Source organism: Erpetoichthys calabaricus, chromosome 10 (genome assembly GCF_900747795.2).
Source record: "Erpetoichthys calabaricus chromosome 10, fErpCal1.3, whole genome shotgun sequence".
NCBI classification, from domain to species: domain Eukaryota; kingdom Metazoa; phylum Chordata; class Cladistia; order Polypteriformes; family Polypteridae; genus Erpetoichthys; species Erpetoichthys calabaricus.
The window spans coordinates 137417542-137442654 of record NC_041403.2 but is presented as its reverse complement, the minus strand read 5'-3'; the positions used below and the strand labels follow the sequence as shown (position 1 = coordinate 137442654).

The 25113-nt window shown below is 40.2% G+C and overlaps 1 protein-coding gene across 1 annotated transcript in view; it reads right to left on the bottom strand.

The window, feature by feature from the left end:
• The window catches only part of slc13a3 (solute carrier family 13 member 3), a 129793-nt gene that overhangs the window by 74082 nt on the left and 30598 nt on the right, over positions 1–25113 (bottom strand). The window contains exon 3 of the mRNA XM_028811932.2: positions 17531–17694. Within this exon, the coding sequence (XP_028667765.1) occupies positions 17531–17694 (164 nt within the window). The remainder of the gene's footprint in view (positions 1–17530; positions 17695–25113) is intronic.

The following is a 25113-nucleotide window of genomic DNA, read 5'->3' as shown; positions in this document are numbered from 1 at the left end:
ACAGGCCGGAAGTCATTCAGCTCACTAAGACATGATACCTTTGGGACTGAGGTGATGCCAGATGTTTTCCAAAGCCTCGGGACTCTGCCTTGTTCCAGGCTCAGGTTGAAGATGCGCTGTAGAGGACTCCCCAGCTCCAATGCACAGGCCTTCAGCAGTCATGGCAATACTCCATCTGGACCCACTGCTTTGCTGGAACGAAGTCTCCTCAGCTCTCTGCTTACCTGGGCTGTGGTGATTGTAGATTGGGGTAAACTCTCTCCTATGCTGGTATCAGCAGAAGGATGGGTGGAGGGTGCAGTACTCCGAGGTGAGAGTGAGTTAGGGTGGTCAAACCTGTTAAAGACATTGTTCATCTGGTTTGCTCTCTCCACGTCTCTCTCGATGGTGGTACCCCGCTTCGAGCTGCAGCCAGTGATGATCTTCATCCCATCTCACACTTCCTTCATGCTGTTATTCTGCAACTTCTGCTCCAGCTTTCTCTTGTACTGCTTCTTCGCCGCCCTGAGCTGGACTCGGAGTTCCTTCTGCACGCGCTTCAGCTCATGCTGATCACCATCTTTAAAATACTAAACGTACAGAGAAAGAAAGGATGAAAACTAGGAATGCTGAAGTCAAGTGTATTCCCTGCATGTTATTGTGCAGTGCGCCTTTACTGGTAATGTGTATATATATATATATATATATATATATATATATATATATATATATATATATATATATATATATATATATATATATATATATATATATATATATATATATATATATATGTATGTATATATATATGCTGTCGGATCATCTGCTGTCTTTCTGCTGCTGGCGAGCTGCCTGTTCTGCTTGTTTCGCTGCCCGATCATTGCTAAGAAGGTGCCATTGGATCATCTGCTGTCGCGCTGCTATCAGTCTTCCGTACTGTACTCCACCCTCCCTCAATCGGACCTAACAGTCACTTAAAACATAAAAGGCTTCAACCAGGCTGGGACACTACAATACTTTCGAATTTTATTGCTTTCCTATTCTTTATCTTTCTCTGCATGTGTATCGCGCCATCATTTGTTTGAGCCTTTCGAATTCCACTGCCTTCATAATCTCTTATCTGCCTTTTTTTCTCTCCAACGCTTTAGGATCTCTTTTCTCCACGCTGCTCTTTCTTCTTTGCTTAACGTATTGTCCTTATACACTTTATATGTGCTGAGAATCTCATGTTCTATATCCCCGCAAGATGCTACGTAGCCATTCACTTTCGTCTCACGGGTCTTTTATTTGTCTTCCGTGATCTTAACTTGAAGATCATGTATCGTCTCCTTGTCATTCCCTACCACAGGATTTATTTTTATAATAGAGATATAGATACAGGATAATATTATATACTATGGGCCTTTGTCCCCGGCTCGCTTTGCTCGCCAACCCCCGTGTTTGGTTTTCCGGATACACACTGTCACACACGTGTGACTAGGAAGACATTGTATGGACCAAGTAAAGGTAATTCCACGCCAGGCCAGGGGGTGGCGGGGTGCACTAAACTTTCTCCTGTTATCTCTGCAGACCAACCGCGGGAAAACCTGTCTGATTTAGAACAGAAGACATCACTTCCGGTTCTGGTACCCAGAAAAATATCACTTCCGGTTCCGGCGCCTAGAAAATAATCACTTCCGGCATCTACTTTGAATAATGAAGAACATCACTTCCGGTTCCCTTACATCACTTCCTGTCCTATCCCTTAAAACCACCATTTTGACAAACCATCATCAGTTCTGTTTTGGACTCGGTATAGAGAACATCTCTATATTTAAAAGACTCTTTTGCAGCTAGGAATAATATACGGGTGGCTGCCCCAAACCTATTAAGTGTGTTGAGTCAATTCATTTTACAGTGGCGTAGTCAGCAGGATGGTGACCTCCTGGAGAGAATGGAATTCAGAACGAAACAAAGACTCAACACACTACTCCCAACGCAAGAAAAGTCAAATGGGTAAGTACCGCTCCCGAATTGCTGAGTGGGGGTCGGTCGGGACGTATCAGGGAAAACTTGAGTATGCTTCGACCCATCATCCTGTTAAAGGTCCGGGGAAAAGTAGAAACGGGAACCACAGAATAGAACCTGGTGCGTTTGGGAACACATCGAGCACTTATTATGGTCTCTCGAGTATGGGGACTGCCCCTAAATACCCCACAAAAGGCAAGCCTTTTGATAAAGGTGGGAGAAACCCAGGCTGGCAGGTGGAAAATCTAATGGCCTGGACCTATACACCTGCTCAAGCAGTAAAAAAGCAGGTCATGGCTTTATGGGCTAAAGAGGTAAGGTGGTTACAACCATACAAACAATCAAGCCATCAAATAGCGGAGCAGGTAGCTTGCGCCTGGTTGCTCCATGCCCTGCCTGGAAAAATCACCCAGCCAGCCTGGGGATTTACTGATATTGTCTTGCTAGAAGAGGCTATAGAACTCCTCAGGGCAGAAACCGGCTTGGGAGTATCAGAACGGGACTCGTGTGAACTCGAGCATACTTGCATCCCTAACATAGAGTCTCGGAGCTAAAATGCGAGGTATACTCGGGTGGAACCTGGGACGTGTCGGCAAGCTCCGCGAAGCAATGACGAGGTCTGCGTAGTGATATGGGGGGAGGCTCGGTGTTCACTCGCTAACCCTCTGGCCTTTACACATACGGGAGAAGTGTTAGTTAATGGGATTAAAGCTACAACTTTATTTGATTCCGGCAGTAACATTTCTATTGTTGCCCGCCATCTGGTACTACCGCGACAATGGTTAAAGATTAAAACCCGCATTACCTGCATTCACGGGGATATCCGGCATTATAAATCCGCCAGGTGTTATATATGTCGAGATGGCATATTAAAAAAGTTGATGGTGGCGGTAATGGATAGTCCTCCCTTCCCCGTGATATTAGGCAGAGATTGGGTAGACATTAAAAGCAGTAGCACAGACGCTTCTTTCCCAAAATCACTAGGTCTAGTCACGGACGCAGAATCAGCGCCCTCAACATGTTTACAGCCGGCTGGGGAGCAGAGTTCGGCCTCTGCGGATGACGGGGAAACACCCGGGACGTCTCAGCCACATACGTAATCATCAAGCGCAGAGTTGACTCGGGATGAAAACCCGCCCCTTGAGGTCGAATCCGATCCCCTCACACGCCTGCAGTTTCAATTTAGGCAGACCCCGGCTTCATTTAAAAGGGAGCAGTGGTACGACGACTCCCTTAAGTTTGCAAAGAATGCAGTCGTTCCGATAGATGGCCAACGCACATTATATCCAATGCCACAAGGTCCTTACTTTGTGTTAAATAATGATCTGTTATATTGGGTAGCTGATCACGAGGGGGAAATGAGGTCACTGTTATTAATACCACGGACTTACCGGCGACAAGTCTGTGAATTAGCACATACCCATCTCCTGGGAGCTCATTTGGGACCCGAAAAAAACACTTGAGCGGATTAAGCTCAGATTCTTTTGGCCCGGAATTAATGAGGAGGTCCGCCGCTTTTGTATATCCTGTCCGGAGTGTCAATTGAGGCAGATTCCTAGGAGGGACCGTGCTCCTCTAGTTCCATTACCCTTAATAGATGTCTCTTTTGAACGTATTGGGGTCGATATAGTAGGACCCCTAGAACCCTCAGCCAGAGGTTATAAATATATAATGGTTCTGGTAGATTATGTTACCCGGTTTCCAGAAGCTGTTCCACTGCGCTCAGCTACTACAAAAGCTATCGCACAGGAATTAGTGGGTGTATTTGCGCGTGTCGGAATCCCTAAAGAAATCCTGACGGATCAAGGGACGCCTTTTACCTCGCAGATGTTCAGGGAGACTGCCAAGCTACTTCAAATAAAACATTTAAAAACCTCGGTATATCATCCTCAAACCGATGGTCTTGTAGAGAGGTTCAGTCAAACTCTCAAGCAAATGTTACAAAAGGTAGTCAACGAGGACGGAAGGAACTGGGATCAGCTCCTCCCCCTCGTCCTTTTTGCATATCGGGAAGTCCATCAAGCCTCCACGGGGTCCTCACCTTTTGAATTGCTATATGGACGACAACCCCGGGGCATATTGGACATTTTAAAAGAAAGCTGGGAGGAAGAGGCCCTCCTGTCAATAAATGTATTAGAATATATCACACAGTTACGCGATAGATTTGAAAAGATTAGACCAATAGTGAAAACGCATATGGAAAAGGCGCAAGCAGCCCAGGTCCGATGCTATAACAGTGGTACGTCTCTTCAGGAGTTCCGCCCGGGAGATCGAGTCATGGTTTTAGTTCCTACCTCACATTCTAAATTACTGGCTCATTGACAAGGCCCCTATGAAATTAAGGAGAGAAAGGGATTGGTCGATTATTTGGTGAAACAACCAAATCGTCGTCCAAGCAAGCGAATTTATCATGTCAATCTGCTGAAACCGTGGAAGGACAGGGATCTCGAGCCCTCCTACGGACAGCCCGCTCTCTCTTTGCTCGTAAATTAAACCTTAATTTCGGAGATAATTTGACTCGCCAACAACGACAGGAGCTCGAAGTAGTTATCCTGTCTGTCCCTGGGTAGTAAGTGAAAATCCAAGACGGACCTCCCTGATTGCACATGACATTGTGACGAAACCTGGGGTTATAGTCCGAGAACGCCCATACAGAATTCCCGAAGCAAAAAAGGCTGAAATGGAGCTGGAGATCAGACGCATGCTAGACCTAGGTGTAATTGAGGAAAGTTATAGTCCCTGGTCCAGTCCTATTGTCATGGTCAGTAAGCTTGATGGAAGTTGAAGGTTTTGCAATGACTTCCGTCGGCTTAACCAAGTCTCCCAATTCGATGCCTATCTGATGCTGCGAGTGGACGACCTCCTCGAGCGACTAGGTAACTCCAAATTCTTGACTACTTTAGATATGACTAAGGGGTACTGGCAGGTTCCCTTAACGGACTCCGCTAAGGAAAAGACAGCTTTTAGCACCCCTAGTGGGCACTGGCAGTATCGTGTTCTCCCATTTGGATTACATGGGGCACCTGCGACTTTCCAACGTCTGGTGGACAAAGTGCTCCGTCCTCATAATTCATATAGTGCTGCCTACTTGGATGACATTGTTATCTATTCCAACACATGGGAGGAACACTTACAGCAGGTTCGAGCTGTATTGCGGTCACTAGCAAAAGCTGGTCTTCGTATTAATCCGAAGAAATGTTACTTTGGGTTGGTCGAAGCCAAATATTTAGGCTATCTGGTGGGCCGGGGTATGGTGAGACCACAGTGTTCTAAAATAGATGCCATTTTGAATTGGCGCGTCTGATGAACAAGAGGCAGATTCAGGCCTTTCTCGGCTTAGCGGGTTACTATCGTCGGTTTGTACCCCATTTTTCTGAGAGAGCAACGCCCTTGACAAACCTCACAAGGAAGGGGAAACCTAATATTGTGGTATGGGATGAGACATCAGAGGCTGCATTCAGTGACCTGAAAATGGCACTTACGTCAGCTCCTATATTGAAAGCACCTAACTTTTCTATGCCTTTCATCCTCCAGACGGACGCTTCGGACACAGGTCTTGGAGCCGTGCTGAGCCAAAGTGTTCATGGAGTTGAACACCCCATTATGTACCTGAGCCGGAAACTGCTGGATCGGGAAACCAGGTATGCGGCAGTGGAGCGGGAAGCTTTGGCTATTAAATGGGTGATTACTCAGCTGAGATATTACCTCTTGGGGGGTGAATTCACTCTTGTGACAGACCATGCACCTTTACAGTGGATGGCCTTGCATAGGGAGTGTAATCCACGCGTCACGAGGTGGTTTTTAGATCTGCAGCCTTATAAGTATTCGGTCGTTTATTGCCGTGGTGTACTGCACGCCAATGCCGATGCCCTTTCTCGATGCCACGATTTCTCGGACTGGTACGCCCAACCCGATGGGTCTGGGCTGCGGGGGGGGGCCATGTCACACACGTGCGACTAGGAAGACGTTGTATGGACCAAGTAAAGGTAATTCCACACCAGGCCAGGGGGTGGCGGGGTGCACTAAACTTTCTCCTGTTATCTCTGCAGACCAGCCGCGGGAAAACCTGTCTGATTTAGAACAGAAGACATCACTTCCGGTTCCGGCACCCAGAAAAATATCACTTCCGGTACTGGCGCCTAGAAAATGATCACTTCCGACATCTACTTTGAATAATGAAGAACATCACTTCCGGTTCCCTTACATCACTTCCTGTCATATCCCTTAAAACCACCATTTTGACAAACCATCATCAGTTCTGCTTTGGACTCAGTATAGAGAACATCTCTATATTTAAAAGACTCTTTTGCAGCTAGGAATAATATATGGGTGGCTGCCCCAAACCTTTTAAGTGTGTTGAGTCAATTCATTTTACAACATTTTTAAGAGTTTTTTTTCTTTGAATGGTTGCTATTTCATTAGTTTCACTTTTATTTCAGAACTTCTGTAAAAACAATATTTGTAATCTTGCGAGTCCCAATATGCTGAATCTTTTTAATGAGGTCGGGACAGGTTTCTCTGTTTGGAATTTCAGCATAGACAAAACGATCTACATCATCAGCAGTTAATAATTTTTTTTTACAAAGTAAAAAAGTAAGTAGAGTTCTGCATTGGACTCCTGCCTGTAAAGTCGTGCTATTTTCCTCTCACAGTTCCAAAAGTACATGGGGTTACCAAGGTGATACCCCAGCTTTTGTCTAGGTTTTTGTACAAGGGCTAGACAGAACGTTTTTGACTCCTGGGGTAAATGTAGCTTTTTAAATAAGCAGACAGATAAATATATCTACATGAACAAAGTAACCAATAAATGCATGTGCGGTAAACTCCATTTTTGAAATTCTCAAGATTCTTTATTTGTCACATGCATAGTTATACAGGACAACACGCACTGAAATGCATCCTGATCTGCTTATCAAAAACTGTGCCTTATTAAAAAGCCTTAAGCAATTTTCCTTTAGCTAAGCTCTCCTTCTCAGGGGTGGGGTTTGATTTGTCTTCAATTTTGTTGGGTTATAAATTGATCTGTTTGTATGGAATGATTACAATGAAAATTAATAAAATAAAAATATAAAAAACTGTGCAAAGTTAGAAGAATATCAGTTGGATTAACAAAAAGTCATAGATTGAAAGATAACAGTATAGTAGAACATAATAAATAAGTAAAATTCTGTGAATAAAGTAGAATTAAGTGTTAAGGTGCAATAGTGTAGTAATTATTGTGCAAAACCAAAGTTAGACTGGTGCATAGTTAAATGAGGCAGTTTGTTTGTTTGCGCTAATGCGATCTTTACTTTCTTTTTTTATATTTTCTAATTTTCCTACTTTGATATCCTTTAACTTTCTTCACATGTGTATAGTGCCGTTTTATTTTTTTGTTTGTTTTTTTGAGCCTTTCTAATTTCACTGGTTTCATAGTCTCTAACCTGCTCTGCATGTGTTCAGCGCCAACATTTGTAAACGTCTTTATGAAGTTCTACTTTGTCATTTTACACATTGTCTTTTAATTCTGAGCCATACAGTACAATACATAGAACAGAATAAATCCTCAATACAGTATAAAAATAAAAATTCTAGAAGTATGAAGTAGAATTTCACATTAGATGATATCACATAATATTATTTGGATTTGTTTTAAGTCCTGGAGACCTCAGTCATCAAGCTGCCTCCCCCATTTTGCCATTCCACATCTGAAATAGCGCTAATCCGATGAAAGGACCCCTCATTCCCACGTCCCCATTCATCAGGGATGACTTTACCTTAGGCAGGCAATCTACAATTTAAAGAGATTGTTATTTTCTTATGAATTGTTACATATGCATTATTTTCACTTTTACTTTAAAAAGTTTTGTAAAAACAATACTTGTTTCTTTATTTCCTGCCCAGCGTGTGGTTACATCTCTTTCTTCCCAGACGTATAATACTGCTTGTGTTGTGAAGGGTGTTGCGGCTGAATGTACGCGAAGGATATGCCTTTGGATCATTTGCTGTCTTTTTGCTGCTCGCTAGCTGCCTCTTCTGACTGTCACATGTCGTTTTTTTTAAGAGCTTGGAGCACATGATGCTTCCCTGCCAAAAGCAATCCAACAACTGCTAGCTTAGAGGTCTGTTGACTTGTTTTAAATGATGGCTCACTGCCTGGCCTCGCGTGACGTTGTAAAAGCAATACCTGTCTTTTATTTCTGGCCGCGGGCGTGGCTGAATTCATTCTTGCAGGATGTATAACGCTGCTCGCGTTCGGTTGGGGTAGCTGCTGTCACGCTTTTTAAAGCCTGTACAGCTGCTGTCCTTTTTACTATGGCCCTGGGACAATTTCTTGGCACCAAGACTCATGTTTACGGTCCCAGCGAGATGCACCGTGGCAAGTCTCCTTGGTTTTGCTGGTCTTTAAAATGTCTTTCGAGATTATCACGTATCGTAGCCTTGCATTTGCTTTCCATTCCAGGATTTTCTTTTATATATAGAGATCTATATTATATATATATATATATATATATATATATATATATATATATATATATATATATATATATATATATATATATATATATATACACATACAGTATATATATATATATATATATATATATATATATATATATATATATATATATACACGTACATGTATCCTTAATAAAGATTTCTTTTTGCAGTGAGGTCCAAAATTACTGCATTTAAAGCACTTTTTTCAATAAAATTAAATTGGTCCTATGTGTATGGTTATTCAACAGTTACATGCTAACAAGAAAATATACCTTCAGTGGTTACTTTATTTGGAACAACAGCTTCTTAATGCACATTATTGGCTGCTCTAACAGCCAGCCATGCTGCTGCAGCTCAGTGTGTAGTATACAGCATACAGATTTGGTCAAAAGGTTTAGTTGTTGCTCCACCAAGCTTTTGCAGCTGGTAAGATGCATGATTGAAATTGCTTTGACCATACTATGATCATTGGTGTCAGGATTCAGCTGGCATGAAAAACCAAAATTGTATGACTTCATAATCTTTACAGTTAGTGAAAGGGAGTGCCATGTAGCACTTCCAAATAAATGCTGGCCTCAGGTTTAACGGAAAAACTAATGATACCCACAAATGTCTTTTTTGCCCCTTCAGTCAAAAGATGACCCTAACACTCACTACCTTGAATCAAAAAGCAAGCATACACCACACACTAGAAAATAAAAAAAGAAAGAATAGACAAAAATATGGGGTAACCTGAAAGAAAAATGCAATCAGAATGCACAAGCAAGAACAAAACTCACTTTCAGAAATACACTATAAAGAATGCCAGGGCTGATACAAGAGGAGAGGCAGAGGACTTTATGATTGAACCCTATTTGACCCTACAAAGACCTCAGGCAGAAGGTGGCATGGCTTTACCTAATTTTCAGTTTTATTACTGGGCAGCAAACATACAAGCCATAAAAACCTGGACACAAATAAATGCACATACACAGGCTTGGTCTGCAATAGAAGTAAAATCCTGTAGTACTTCTTTATATTCCCTGCTCTGCTCTCCAATAAATGAAAGTTATCGCAAATATACTAATAATCCAATTGTGCTTTACTCACTCAGAATATGGAACCAAATTAGGAAGCATTTTAAGATGGAAAATCTTTTATCAGTGGCACCTCTGCAAGGGAACCACCTCTTTCAACCTTCGCAAGTATATCCAGTTTTTAATACCTGGAAAAGTTTTGGGATTAAAATGCTCAGAGATCTTTATATAGACAACATATTTACCTCTTTTGAACAATTACGTTCAAAATTTAACCTCCCAGCTACACATTTCTTTTACTATCTTCAAATTAGAAATTTTGTTAAACAGAAATTGCCCGATTTCCCCCACCTTGCACCCTCCACGATGCTGGAAAAAATACTGCTCAATTCCGAGGAAACAAACACTATTTCCGCAATATATAAAATCTTATTAGAGTCCCTACCTTTCAAAGATCCAAGAGGACATTGGGAAGAAGATCTCTTAATCAATATATCAGAAAAGGAGTGGAAGGTAGCAAAGCAGAGCATTCACTCGAGTTCTATATGCGCAAAGCATAGAATTATTCAACTAAAAATTATATATCGAGCTCATCTGTCTCGCTTAAAACTGTCCAAAATGTTTCCAGGCCAGGATCCAACCTGCGAGCGCTGCAACCAAGCTCCTGCCTCACTGGGTCACATGTTCTGGGCCTGCACCAAACTAACATCATTTTGGACAAAAATTTTTAAGTGCCTCTCAGACAGCCTCAGTATCACAATCCCTCCTAACCCACTAACAGCTGTGTTTGGTGTCCTTCCAGATGGACTGGAATTGGAGAAGGACAAACAAACGGTGATTGCATTCACTACACTCTTGGCACGCAGACTTATTTTGTTAAATTGGAAGAATCCTAATTCTCCTCTTATAAGTCAGTGGGAAACTGATGTTTTATATTATTTGAAATTGGAAAAAATCAAATTTTCAGTTAGAGGATCTGTACAAAACTTTTTCAAAACTTGGCAGGATTTAATCAATATTATTTTAGAATAAGAGAATTAACTATTATTGCATTTAACTCCCTTCTCCATCTCTTATTTATATAGATATTTACTTCTCCCCTTCTTTTGTCTAATGTTGCCTTATTAAAAGGCTTAAAGAAATTTTCCTTTAGCTAAGCTCTCCTTCTCAGGGGTGGGGTTTGATTTGTTTTCAAATTTGTTGGGTTATAAATTGATCTGTTTGTATGGAATGATTACAATGAAAATTAATAAAATAAAAATATTAAAAAAATTAAAAAAAGAAAGTCTGGCTTTTGAGCTTGGGGCCAGGCTGCCATTGGTGAGGCCTACTCTGGTGCGCCAGATCATGGTGAAGTGCTGGTCTGGCTTATGGTATTTTGAGGCCAATGTCCCTTTATGCCAATTGTTTGTGTTGCTACATCATCACACCACCATTAAAAAAACAGAAATGTGTGTCTGGAATTAGGATAGTTGGAAGTTGTTAATAGGCCCTGTGATGGGCTGGCTTCATATCGAGAAATGGTCTCCATTGCATTCCAGAAGTGGATTAAGCCTCCTTTAAAATGTTACGTTAGCTCCAGTTAGGAATAAGTGATTGTTCTTTAGACAGATAGAGAGATGGATAGATAATTTAGCTTCTTCAAAAGCTAAATAAATATTACAACAACCCCCGTCAAATATAAATCCAAAAACTACCCAAAAGAAAGAATGTCTGGCTTGCCTAAACAGATAAAGACCAAAACCTGTCCAAGTCCTTGGAGAATATGCTGTGCCAGCTGGCTAACTAAACATGTACCACTTCAAATCACTTGATCTTCTACCTCTAGTAACAACCACCAGAGTTTGTCAGTAGAATGGCTAGAAAGTTGAAATTCAGAGGAGATTAGACTTTATTTAAAATGACAGTCTAATGGAACAGGGCAAACTTGAACATATAAAATGTGAGGACTTTTTCGGCACTTTAACAGATAGCAATCTTGAAGACAAACTATTTCTGATTAGTTTTATATCAAAACTTGGACTTGGTCACTAGGTGACCGTCATTGACACTCCACTGTAGATTTGGCATTGTGTTTTATCGTCAATACCTATTCTAATTTTGGCATTAGACAGACCCTTTTAAAGTGGAGAGCACAGACAGCATTCTGACATCTCTGTGTCCTTTTGCTTGGCAGCTTGTTGGTAAAGTTTGCTTAACCTGAAATGTTTGCTTCTAAAACTTCGTTGTGGTTGCTACTGAGAGGGTCATTAAGGCCTTCACAAACTTTATATATTTATTTATGTATGTTTTAAGGGGAAAAGCTTGTGTGGGAGTTTTGTCTTCAGAGATACAAGTGAGTGGTTAGGCAGTGGTAATCTGTGAGAGTTTGCATAAAATTAATGTGAAGGTGAAGACCTCGGGAAGTGTAAAAGTTCAAAGAGGGGTGTAAAAGTTCATTTCGAAGACGGTTGAGCAGTTCTCAGAAGAAGTGGAATGCAGCAAGAATTTGAAACATTTATCCACACAAAATAAAACTCTGTAGAAAGGTGATACACTACCGGAGCCATCCCGGCATTTACTAATTTTCATTGTCATTTCACCCACCCTTTTAAAAAAAAACTAAATTATACTGTATATATAATGAATCTTTAGTGATGCAAACATTTCAATTTCTCTGGGAACTACACATTCTTCTCTTGTCTACATGGGCTTTTCTTTTTTCTTTGTATATTTTTGCTTTATAAACTACTCATCCAGTTCAGGGTACATTCAGTGACTATCCCAGCACAACTAGTAAGGACACATCCTGGGATGGGAAGGCAATCCATCACAGATCACACACACAACCATGCCAGGCTAGTCCAGAATTGCCTAGTCACATAACACACAAATTCCTGCAATGTTGGTGAGAAACCAAAGAAAGCAAGGAAACCCACACAGACATGGGAATAACATACAAACTGCACATAGGTAAAGCTAGGCCAGGATTTGAACACAAGACTCTTGGTCATGCTGACCACTGTGTCATGAGGCTAAACAGTATTGGCTGGACAAGCTGAAAGACAAACCATTGGATAATCTACACAACTTCCCTGAAAGCTGGAATATCCATTAAGGTTTCTAATTCCAGCAAAAACAACAGGAAATGTCCTTAGTTGCTTTCAACTGAACCAAAACAGTAAAATACAAGGATTAAGCAAATAAAAGAAACATGGTTGAGGTGTAGTTGATGTTGCATTTACCAGTTAGGATGTTAAGCTTTAAAATCTTAAAAGATGATAGTCAGAATTTGAACTTAAATTACATGAAAAAACAAGAACAAAGAGCACGAAAAAAGAAATAATGATGAATATAATGGTAAAATGGTGAATTGACTGAACGATGGATGACTAGGTGTAAAAATAATGCTATACCAGAAAAGGGCTCACTACTGTAGATTAGAAGGAGGAATAAATGAGAACAGTAGCAGCCGTCTTTTACATAAAAGTGGAAAACAGAGATATGCACAGAGCAGCACTGTAGCTGATATACTGTACTGCAACATGTAGAAAAAAATACACAGCATATTAGGAAATCAGGGTGATGTGCCAATGATGGACTAATAAATCAGATAGGACATATGAGTCAGACCAGGAAGAAAAAACAAACAAAAAACAAGAAATTGGCAATGATGGAGTAACACAATCTCAATGAATTGTCAAGCAAAAGTCATCAAAGATACAGTGCATCTGGAAAGTATTCACAGCGCATCACTTTTTCCACATTTTGTTATGTTACAGCCTTATTCCAAAATGGATTAAATTCATTTTTTTCCTCAGAATTCTACACACAACACCAAATAATGACATCGTGAAAAAAGTTTACTTGATGTTTTTGCAAATGTATTAAAAATAAAAAAACTGAGAAAGCACATGTACATAAGTATTCACAACCTTTGCCATGAAGCTCAAAGTTGAGCTCAGGTGCATCCTGTTTCCCTTGATCATCCTTGAGATGCTTCTGCAGCTTAATTGGAGTCCACCTGTGGCAAATTCAGTTGATTGGACATGATTTGGAAAGGCACACACCTGTCTATATAAGGTCCCACAGTTGACAGTTCATGTCAGAGCACAAACCAAGCATGAAGTCAAAGGAATTGTCTGTAGACCTCCGAGACAGGATTGTCTCAAGGCACAAATCTGGGGAAGGTTACAGAAAAATTTCTGCTGCTTTGAAGGTCCCAATGAGCACAGAGGCCTCCATCATCCGTAAGTGGAAGAAGTTCGAAACCACCAGGACTCTTCCTAGAACTGGCCGGCCATCTAAACTGAGCGATCAGGGGAGAAGTCAGGAAGGTGACCAAGAACCCAATGGTCACTCTGTCAGAGATCCAGAGGTCCTCTGTGGAGAGAGGAGAACTTTCCAGAAGGACAACCATCTATGCAGCAATCCACCAATCAGGCCTGTATGGTAGAGTGGCCAGACAGAAGCCACTCCTTAGTAAAAGGCACATGGCAGCCCGCCTGGAGTTTGCCAAAAGGCACCTGAAGGACTCTCAGACCATGAGAAAGAAAATTCTCTGGTCTGATGAGACAAAGATTGAACTCTTTGGTGTGAATGCCAGGCATCATGTTGGGAGGAAACCAGGCACCATCCCTACAGTGAAGCATGGTGGTGGCAGCATCATGCTGTGGGGATGTTTTTCAGCGGCAGGGACTGGGAGACTAGTCAGGATGAAGGGAAAGATGACTGCAGCAATGTACAGAGACATCCTGGATGAAAACCTGCTCCAGAGCGCTCTTGACCTCAGACTGGGGTGACGGTTCATCTTTCAGCAGGACAACGACCCTAAGCACACAGCCAAGATATCAAAGGAGTGGCTTCAGGACAACTCTGTGAATGTCCTTGAGTGGCCCAGCCAGAGCCCAGACTTGAATCCGATTGAACATCTCTGGAGAGATCTTAAAATGGCTGTGCACCGACGCTTCCCATCCAACCTGATGGAGCTTGAGAGGTGCTGCAAAGAGGAATGGGCAAAACTGGCCAAGGATAGGTGTGCCAAGCTTGTGGCATCATATTCAAAAAGACTTGAGGCTGTAATTGCTGCCAAAGGTCCATCGACAAAGTAATGAGCAAAGGCTGTGAATACTTATGTACATGTGATTTCTCAGTTTTTTTATGTTTAATAAATTTGCAAAAACCTCAAGTAAACTTTGTTCATGTTGTCATTATGGGGTGTTGTGTGTAGAATTCTGAGGAAAAAAATGAATTGAATCCATTTTGGAATAAGGCTGTAACATAACAAAATGTGGAAAAAGTGATGCGCTGTGAATACTTTCCGGATGCACTGTATCAATGATTATTGTCCAAGAGTAGTAATGACAGTTGTCAACCAAGCGATGGCAGGCAATAAATGTTATCAGCTTTAAAATAACCTGATAACAGGAAAGATTATAGCTGAATGAATGCACCAAGAGAGTTGTCAATAAATACACAGTGAAACTGTGAAGGAGCCAATATCAGATCAGGTTACTAACATCACAATGAAGATATCTGCTCATCAACACTATGCAGGTGATCAGATGAGGCCAAGTAAGCAAAAGGAAAAGGCAGCCTGAAGAAGAACCCCAAAAAAACATCAAAAAAACACACACACATAGTACAAAAGGTGGTGGTGACCTGGAAGACACAATAAGATTAAATCTAGTTTCAGACAGACAAAAGTAACATTGAGTGTGTTTACATGCACACACAAAACCAGGATAAGGTAAATAATCAGGTTAAGGCAGAAATCTGGTTTCTTAAAAACCCCTGTTTATATGTGGGAGTTCTCTAATGGAGTTCTTCTTTGGCAAAATGTTACAATGTCATAAAAATGCACACAAAAAAGCTTAAATGTCATCAGCTATTGCCATGAATCCAAAAGCAAGCATGGGGCCATGGTCTTCTGAGATTGGGCTGCTGTTCAGCTTATCAGCATAAATTTAGCAATTTGTGAAATGCTGAGACAGATTACTTCAACCAATAGAAGGAATAATGCGATCACCCAAGCACTTGTCTCAGGAAATGTATCTTTGTGTACGCTTCCACCATTTTCTAACTGTGATGTGTTTGTGAAGCTAAGAGTTTAATGTACAAGCGCAGATTACAAAATCCTTAACAGTAACCTGGTTAAGGGTTAATACAGCCAAAATAACTGGGTTATTTGTGGAGAAATCTACATGTGTTAAGCTGGTTTATAAGACCAGCATCTCAGTTTCTCTAAATGGAAAAACTAACTGGTTTACATGGTAATGTATAAACCAATTCTCTGTGAATAACCAGAGTATTCAAGCACATGTAAAAGCATTGAATGACTAAACATGGAAAGGATAAGAACAGAGCGTGCTTGTGTGACATGGTGAAATGTGACTAAGCTAATCCAAACTCATTTAAGGAACTAGACATGAATGAGTGTCCAGATGATAAACAGCTGGAGGACATTGGCTGGAGAAGACTGAATAAGAGGGAAGGAGCACATGAAACCCTGCAGTTTAAATAGAAAAGTCTGAACTTAAAAAAGAAGAAAGCATTAAAATTAAGATGAAAGAGCAAGACAAACAAGTGCTGTGGCCTCAGACACTAAAGAAGTGAGTTGCATATTGCTACTCACTACTCCAATAAGACACTTATTCTGCATGTTCCCTGTGCAATGCATCATTTGAAAGTGCTTTCAGATAAAAGCATTGAGTACATACACTTTCCAGAAGGTCATACAGTATGTGTGGCCTGTGATGGGCAGGCGTCCAGTTCAGAGTTTCTTCCTGCCTTGTGCCTGAATCAGCCAGTATAGGCGTCAGAATTTGACAATCCTGAAGTGACTTGGACTGGTTAGGGAAAATGGATGCAATGAATGAACAGACTTGTGTTGTATTATTTTTCTGTTGACGCTGACAATCTAAGCACCGGTCTGATCCAACACACATTGACACAAAGTTTAAAATTGCAATTATACAATGAGATTATCTAATTGACCGTTCAGCATTTGTTCATGGCTTTGGCTGTATGACAATCTGTATTAGCTGCAGTTTTGTTACAAGGCTCTACTGAGAGCACAGCAGCCTTCACTGAATGGTACTTGGCACAAAGTAATTCCCAGAGGATTGCAGGGACGGCACAAGGTCTTGCATAATAAGATTTATTGTATAACCCCAAGAACAGCAAGGCAGAACACGGCAGACTTGTGACTCTTTGTTTTAATGGCTACAAGAATCTGATCATAACTTTACAATAAAAAAGTAACATTTGCTTTTTCACAATACATAATTAAGGAGAAGGGCCAGGCTGGCCTGTAGTCTTCAGAGAAAAAAGGACCAAAAAGCTTGTGGAATGTTCATGACAAATTCACCCCAGTTGCCAAGTCTCCTTTATCCCATCATCATCATCATCATCATCATCATCATCGTCACAAGTATAGACTGATGCTTTTCACGTGTGAATACTTTAATGAGAAAAGGAAAGGTCCACTACAAAGTCATCAAGAGAGGCTGAAGGTCCCTACAAATGTAATTCTGGGTATAACTGCTATTTACACATTCACACATTTCATTTGAAAAACCTGCTTATGGGCTACCTGGAAGCAAAGAGTATCCTGGGTGCATTGCACACAACAAATGTAGCAAACCCAAGTGAGACACATCCATGCACACCACTGGCCAATTTATAACGAATAGCCTTCAATTTTTGGACAAACTTGGTGAAACCATCCCAACTCAATGTGAAAGGACCCCCAGTGAGGATCGTGGTCCTTAAACACATGAGCCAAGCTTCTGAATCATGCTTTTTTGAGTAATTAACATACAATATGTAACATAGTTACAATAAATGAAAAAATAATCCCTAATTAGACTTTGTAAGATCTATGGCATGAGACTACAAAAATTCAAGTCATTCTTCAGAAAATTCTGCAAACAAATATCTTATTTTCCCTTGACATATATAAATGTGCTTTCAAGCTGGAGGCAAGTTAATCGCATTTCAGGATTAGAAAGAAAATCACAAGAATGGAGTATTGCATTCATTGACGTGGCAAAGAAAGGGCAACTTACGGGAGTTTGTCTCAGTCCTCTTGCATTTTTCTTTAAGCGTCTCCAAATCTCCAAAAAGGCTTTTAAGGATGGCACTGGCAATTGGTAGCATCATGGCAGTGGTCGCAGTGTTACTCAGCCACATTGACAGAAATGCAGTTGTTAACATAATTCCCAGGATCAACCTGTAGTGAGCAGAAACAGTAAAGATAAGAGTGGTGCATAAACAAGGGGCACATGCTGAGAAATGCTTGCCCGATGTTCCCATTAGTTAAAATGGCAGATGTCATTTTCTGGAGGCTAAAGGCATTATCATAGTCCACTTTCAGAATGAAAAAGACAGTCTGTTGGCAATTCAAGGAATTCTTTCTTTTTCCCCTCAGGAATTGCAGCTCCTTTAAAGAGGATCAAGGAGTTGAAGGGTCATGGCAATATCACAGAAGAGGACACACACATACCCATTTATGAAACACCACCAACCCTCGTCTTCCTCCCCAAGTGCCACTTTGCTAATTTTTCTGGATTAAGCAGATTTGATAATGGACAGATGTTTGGGACCTGTTAATCATTGACATTTACTGTACTGCATTACAACTAAACAAACACACAAGAAAACAAAGAACGCTGGGTTATATTTTAAATATGGAATCCACCTATTTTAAATATTTTCACTGTATTCAATGGCTGTCATACTCGGGGAGTAGCTGTTGCTGTAGCAGATTGGCTTCTTCTGATGGTGTCCAGTGTCACTCCTTTCAACGAGCGTATTATGAGGCTCAGATTACGGCATTCCCTGGGTGCTCTGTTGTCTCAGTGTATGCTCCGACTGCGGTGAGTGATGTCTCAGCGAGGGAGACATTTTATTCGCAGCTTCGCTCGATGGGTGCCCACGTGGTGACACTCCTCTGGTCATGGGTGACTTCAATGCAGCCATTGGCACTGACAGGGCTGACTATGAGGATTGTCTTGGTCCCTGTGGGTCTGGTGACCATGTTCCTTGTTCCTTAACTTTGGTGATCGCCTGGATTGCAACAACTATAGGGGGATAACACTACTCTCATTGCCGGGTAAAGTCCTTGCTAGGGTCTTCCTGAATAGGATCCATGATCACTTGTTCACCTACCAGCGACCAGAACAGTCTGGTTTTATGCCTAAGAAGTCTACAATTGACCGCATCCTGGCAATGAGGGTTCTCATGGAGCGCAAACACGAATATCGGCAGAGTTTCTTTGCAGCTTTTCTCGATTTTCGTAAAGCGTTCAACTCAGTTGATCAAGCTGTCCTGAGGGACATCCTGAGGGTTCACGGGATCCCCTCAAGGCCGCTGAATATCATGGCCGGCCTGTACACTGGTACTGTGAGTGCTGTGCAGAGTGGGGGGAGGACCTGTGTGTTTTTTCCAGTTGATTCTGGGGTTCGTCAGGAGTGTGTTCTTGCTCCTACTCTGCTTGTATGGACTGGGTGTTGGGCAAGGTTGTGGGGTCCAGCAGCTGTGGGGCATCTGTTGGTGAAAAAAGATTCATGGATCTTGACTTTGCTGACGATGCTGTGATCTTTGTGGTGTCAATGGAGGCTCTGATTGGGGCGCTCTAGAGACTGAACGAGGAGTCTGAGTATCTAGGCTTGTGAGTGTCCTGGATAAAAACCAAGATTCAGGCCTTTAATGACCTCTTGGGCAAAGCCATCAGCAGTGTGTCTGTTTGCGGAGAGAGTGTTGACCTTGTCGAGAGGTTTACTTACCTTGGCAGTGACATTCATGTCTCTGATGACTCTTCCAATGAAGTCAGTAGACGGATTGGGAGAGCATGTGGGGGGGGGGGGGGGTCATGAGGTTGCTGGAAAGGAGTGTGTGGTGCTCCCAATATCTATGCAAAAGGACGAAGGTCCAAGTCTTTAGAGTCCTGGTGCTTCCTGTCTTGCTATATGGTTGCGAGACACACTACAGCCATGTGGCACATTTCCCCGAGGGTGATTCAGCTGATTCAAGTCAGGATGTTTCCTGAGACATGCCAGTAGAACAAATCCAATGGATTAAGCAGAAGTGTAGTTCTCATAAATGGTCAAAAGTATTGTTATTTAAGAGCTTATTCTATATGAATTATGGACAATACTGTTTATGAGTTAGAATATGTGATTTTATCGCAATTTATTAAAACTTTGAAATGTTAATTGATTAAAATCTCAAGTTCTACATTTCGTTTGGGTATCATTTTCTCATCCTTATGTGCAAAAATAAGATTACCGTATTTACTTGCGGATAAGTTCTCCAGCAGATAAGTCGGGACTTGATTTTACAGTATAATTTCCGGTATTTTATAATGTCGATCGTATAAGTCGAATGCGGAAAACTTATGCTATTGGTACAAGGGTTTATAATATGCTAATGTCCACCTGAGAGAGTAACCACAGAGCTCACTGCCTTTCTTTTCTATGTGGATGCAGAAATGCGCTGTATCAGCGTGTGCTCCTAACTTCTCTCTCTCTCTCTATTGTGCCTACATGACCACACAGTAATACCTGAACTATTCCGAAGCAATGTTTGCACTGATTTGTGTTTTTTGTATCTCACATCCTCATACACCTTTATTGTAAGAGCATCCCTTAACTACAATATAGTGTTCAATCACAAGAAAATATAAAGCTGTTTTTAAATTAAACATTGTTGAAGTAGCGAACAAAATTGGTAACTGTGTTGCTGCAACAAAATTCAATGTGTCTGAGAAACTGGTGTGAGATTGGAGGAGGCAAGAAGAGGTAAAAAAAAAAAAAAAAGTAAGTGTCGCAATTTTGAACGGGTGTACAAGTCGGGGTCTGATTTATGATCTATTTTTTCTAGTTTCAATACTCGACTTATACGGGAGTATATAAAGTAACTGTCATAAAATTAAAAATGTGAATGAGTAGGTCAGAGGACTAAAATGCCCACATTTGCGGAGACACTGTTCTGAATGTGCATTATGAATTGTAACTGCAGGTGGCGCAGTGGTAGTGCTGCAGCTTTACAATAAGGAGATTGTGGGTTCGCTTCCCGAGTCCTTCCTGTGTGGAGAGCACTTTGAGTAGTAAGAAAAGTGCTATATAAATGTAAAAAAAATTATCATTATTATTATTATTATTAACAACTGCATTTGTCCAGGCTTACCAGGTAGTTCAAAATGTACCTACCAGAAAGGTTGCAGTAATCAGTAGACTTGTGTGCAAAAGAAGTACAAGTGTCAGTGACAGTCCATGTGTCTTTATTTTAAATGTTTAAGTGAAATTCAAAGCAAGATGTTCACACAAAAATTTATAAAAAAAAATTGATGATATAAACAATAAAAAAAAAATCTTTTCTTGTCTATATTGTTTTGTTTAAAGCTTAAATGTATTGGTTACATTTCTATATGTTATCTCATACACTAGGACCGTATGCCTGTAACGCACATACAGTCATAAAAGTATACGCCTTGCTGTCTAACAGTTTATGGTTCTTTCTAGCTGCCTTCCTACATCTGACATTGTACAGTATTGTCTAAATACAGGAATACAGCAGAGCATTAAGGCTATTCCACTATCATGCTAGCTTAGAGGGGGAAAACCAGAATCATCCATTATCTAGATAGATAGATAGATAGATAGATAGATAGATAGATAGATAGATAGATAGATAGATAGATAGATAGATAGATAGATAGATAGATAGATAGATAGATAGATAGATAGATAGATAGATAGATAGATAGATAGATAGATAGATAGATAGATAGATACTTTATTAATCCCAATGGGAAATTCACATTCTTCTAAGCTGCTCTGAAAAATCTACATTCTACTCTAATTAAGTAAAAACTCATGTGAATTTACCATAAACGTTATTTTAAGAGGTTTGGCTCTGACGGGATTAACACAGAGTGCATACAGAATGCATGAATTTGCTACGAGATTTTTAAAATTAGCATGTCTAATGCAAACAAATGTTATTTCCCTAGGCTTTTTCATTTATTAGGTTACCAACAAAGATTTCCTTAATGTTTACTCTGTGGGCCAAAACTCTGATTGATATCAATTTAAAAATTCAAAGGCCTTTTTTTGTCAATCTTAACCACATGGATTATTAAAAGAAAATGTTCTTCCAAACATAGTGACTGTTTAATGGCTTTGTAATCGAGAGTGTATAAAATAGCTGACAATATTAAATTATGTCCAGTTTGTCAAGAACAAGGTATTAAAGCTATCTGTGTACTGGACAGTAATGGGACATTTTGTACCTCAGTTCCCATTTGGTTTGTTTTTTGTCCTATTATCCCAAGGATTATTTGAGATAAATGATTGCACACTGCTTCATAAAATGCAAAGCCAAAATCTGCTTACAAAAAACAATTCTAAAGATAACTCCTGTTTCTCCTGCAATTATCTGTCAGCTTGATTTTTTTAAGATGCATATGAAATTGAACCTGAGACAGCAAACTTAACATGTTTCTACTTTTCAATAGTTCTGGACCCTTAAAAGAGCATCAGGGATAGTCATATATTACAGGCAAATAAAAAAAAATATATGACTTAATAAAACTCTCTTGCATTTACTTTTCAGATTTTCTTTCATCCTGGGTAAAACATTAATCCAAAGAGATAAAAGTAGAGATAAAGAACTGGACAGATTAACAATAAAGTGAAAATCTGGGGTCAGAAGTACAGTGTTTACTGACCTGCAAGTCATTTTTTAAGTGAGTCTTCTCTAAAGTTTGAAATAAAACAAATACAAATTCCATTCATTTCACACTTATTAATTCAAACCCCAAATTTCCTAAATTGAAACATTTGCATGAAAAATTCTTAATATGAAATGTGAAGACAGTGTTGTATACAAACCCAGCTGACTATGTTAAATTATGTCCAGTTTGTCAAGAACATGGTATTAAAGCTAGCTACTTCATTATGTACAGGGAACTACATTTTCACTATATATCCACTTTTCGAGAAGGTTGCCTATTGCTAATTTCTGAAAACCTGCAAAAGTCACAACATGGAGTTAAAATTCAGCCTACCTTGGTATCCTCAAATAGGAATAAATAAGCAGAACATCACCTCAGATTCAGAAGTCACACCTTTACAGTGTTTTCAAGCAGAAGGTTTACAACACAAAGCTCTGGAGCTCAAGCTCAATATAGAAGCTCCTCCACTGACTCCTCTTAACAAGTGGCCATCATGGCTTGTTTATGTGATATGGATTTCAAATTATAAATAATTGCAGGCACTTTTTATATTGCATTTCCCCAGGGTCTTTATTTGTGTGTGTGTTGCTATGTTTGTCCTGTGGGATGTTGAACATATAGAGTTGTCAAATGACATTGCACACAGTTTACATGTTTAGAGTCATTCCTTAACTTACAGTTGGTAGAAACAATACACAAATCATGGTGCTATGATCCAAACGGGACTACACCAAACTGGACTAGAGCTTTTTGTTTATATCTTACAAAAATTAGCTATTTTGCTTTTGTCCCTCCAAACATGGACTGCAGAAAGCAGTAGGGAGGCCCAAAGGCTAACTGCTGCAGAACTCTGTATTACAGGAGACATTGCCAATAGTGCTATTCTGTAATTTTACAGAGTTGATTTAAAGTAGCCAAACTTTAAAATTGCTTCAATAAAAGCTCTGTGTTGGCATCAAAGTCTAAAATTAAAACTTACTCATCATGCAATAAATTCCTACCAATAAGAAACAGTAACAGTTACTAATTTCTTTCCCTTAATTAAAAGTGCCATTTTTAGTTGTTCTCTTTAAATCAAATTCTGAACAAGATCGTCTTCGCATGGGTTTAGCTCCATATAAAGAGAAGTTTAAACAAGATTTTCTTTCCAAGTCTAGTTTTGAAGGTCCCTAAAGTCCTACTGTCTACCACGCTACTTGGTCACTTATTCCATGTGTCTGTGGTACTCTGTGTGAAGAAAAACTTCCTAAAGTTTGCGCAATAATTACCCTTAACGAGTTGCTGTGCCTTCATGTTCTTGCTGAACTCAGTTTAAAGTAACAGTTGTGATCCACTGTACTCCTTTCATCATTTTAAACACGTCAATCAACTCTCCTTTTAATCTCCTTTTGCTTAAACTGAAAATGCTCAGCTCCTTTAATCTTCCCTCATATCTCATACCCTGCAGTCCTAGAATTAGTTTAGTTACTGCTATGTCTTGTTATTTCGTGTTTCTGTGACCAAGGTGACCTCCCCCAAACTTTCTCATGCTGCACCTAAAACCTCTACTCTTACTGTCACTTTTAACATTTGCACTCAGCTTCTAGCCATGCACTTACACATAAAAGAGTTCTAAACCAGAAATGAAAAGCCATGCTACACCAGACCAACAGCTTCCTTCATAACTGGAAGCAGGGTTTTCACTTCGTTTCATACACTTTATGTATTCGATGCAATGTACTGGCAGCCTGTCTAGAGCTGACTTTTTGCCTTCTACATGATAGGCTGTCACTTTCTGTGCCCACACATTTTGCATGTGTAGTCTAATTTGTTCAGTAGTTTCTGTAGTCTTCATTGTTTGACATTATTGCTTAATCGTCTGTAAATCTTATCGCTATAATCCATCTTCTTCCAACTTTCACCCCCAACTCATTGTTTGTCAGTGCTTCTTTAATTATTCACTCAAAGTAGATGAAAAACAGGATTGGCAAGAGTGAGCATCCCTCTCTGTTACTTCTCCTATTTGACATGCCTTTGTTAATCCATATATGCTTCTTACTTTTGTCGACTGCTTCATGTATAAGTTTATAATTAGTCTTCTGTCTCATCAATCTACTCTCATGTTTCCCAAATGCCTAGCAGTTTTACCCAGTTTACTCTGTCAAATGCTTTCACCAGGTCCACAAAACAGACATATAGTATATGCTAGACTTCTTTTACTCAGCATCCTCAACACTCTGACAGTGTCCCTCATTCCTCTCCCTTTCCTAATTCTTCCTTATAGCTTTCTGCCTTCATTTCTATTCTTTTTGCTATCAACTTTAACATTACCTTCGATAGATCTGATAATAAGCTTATTGTTCTGTAGTCTTCACAAATCTTTGCACTTGTCTTTTTTGGTATTGGTACTTCTGTGCCCAGAAGACAGGCTTTATCACATTTAGTAAGTAAAGGTTTGGATGGGGTACTTCTTTTCTTATCCAGTGTTCACCAAAACATCAGTCATTTCTGATACACCATGCTCATTTCAGTAGCATCTGACAAAATATTTAGAGACTGTCAAGGATGCCCAAGAGTGCTGCCATCTGTAAGAAGCTGGTGTGACCAGAACACAAATGACATCAGTGAAAACTGCACCTGTGGCCCACTTTCTACAAGTTTCTGATTACCTCCAGCAAATTAAAAAGTGCTAAATTTCTGGGTTTTTTTTTCTTAGGAAAGCATGTGCCCCCCAGAGCCTACTGAATTCTCCATTTTCCAGAATAAGTTTTGTCAGGTATAGAGAGAGAGAGAGAGATGCAATTTGCTTTAGATTAGCACACCTTTGTAGTCGTACTTGTGAGTACTACAGTAGATGGACAGGAGTCCCGATGGGGATGGATGATGATTCCTGGCCCAGACAGAATCTTATATATAAAACATCTACACGTGGAA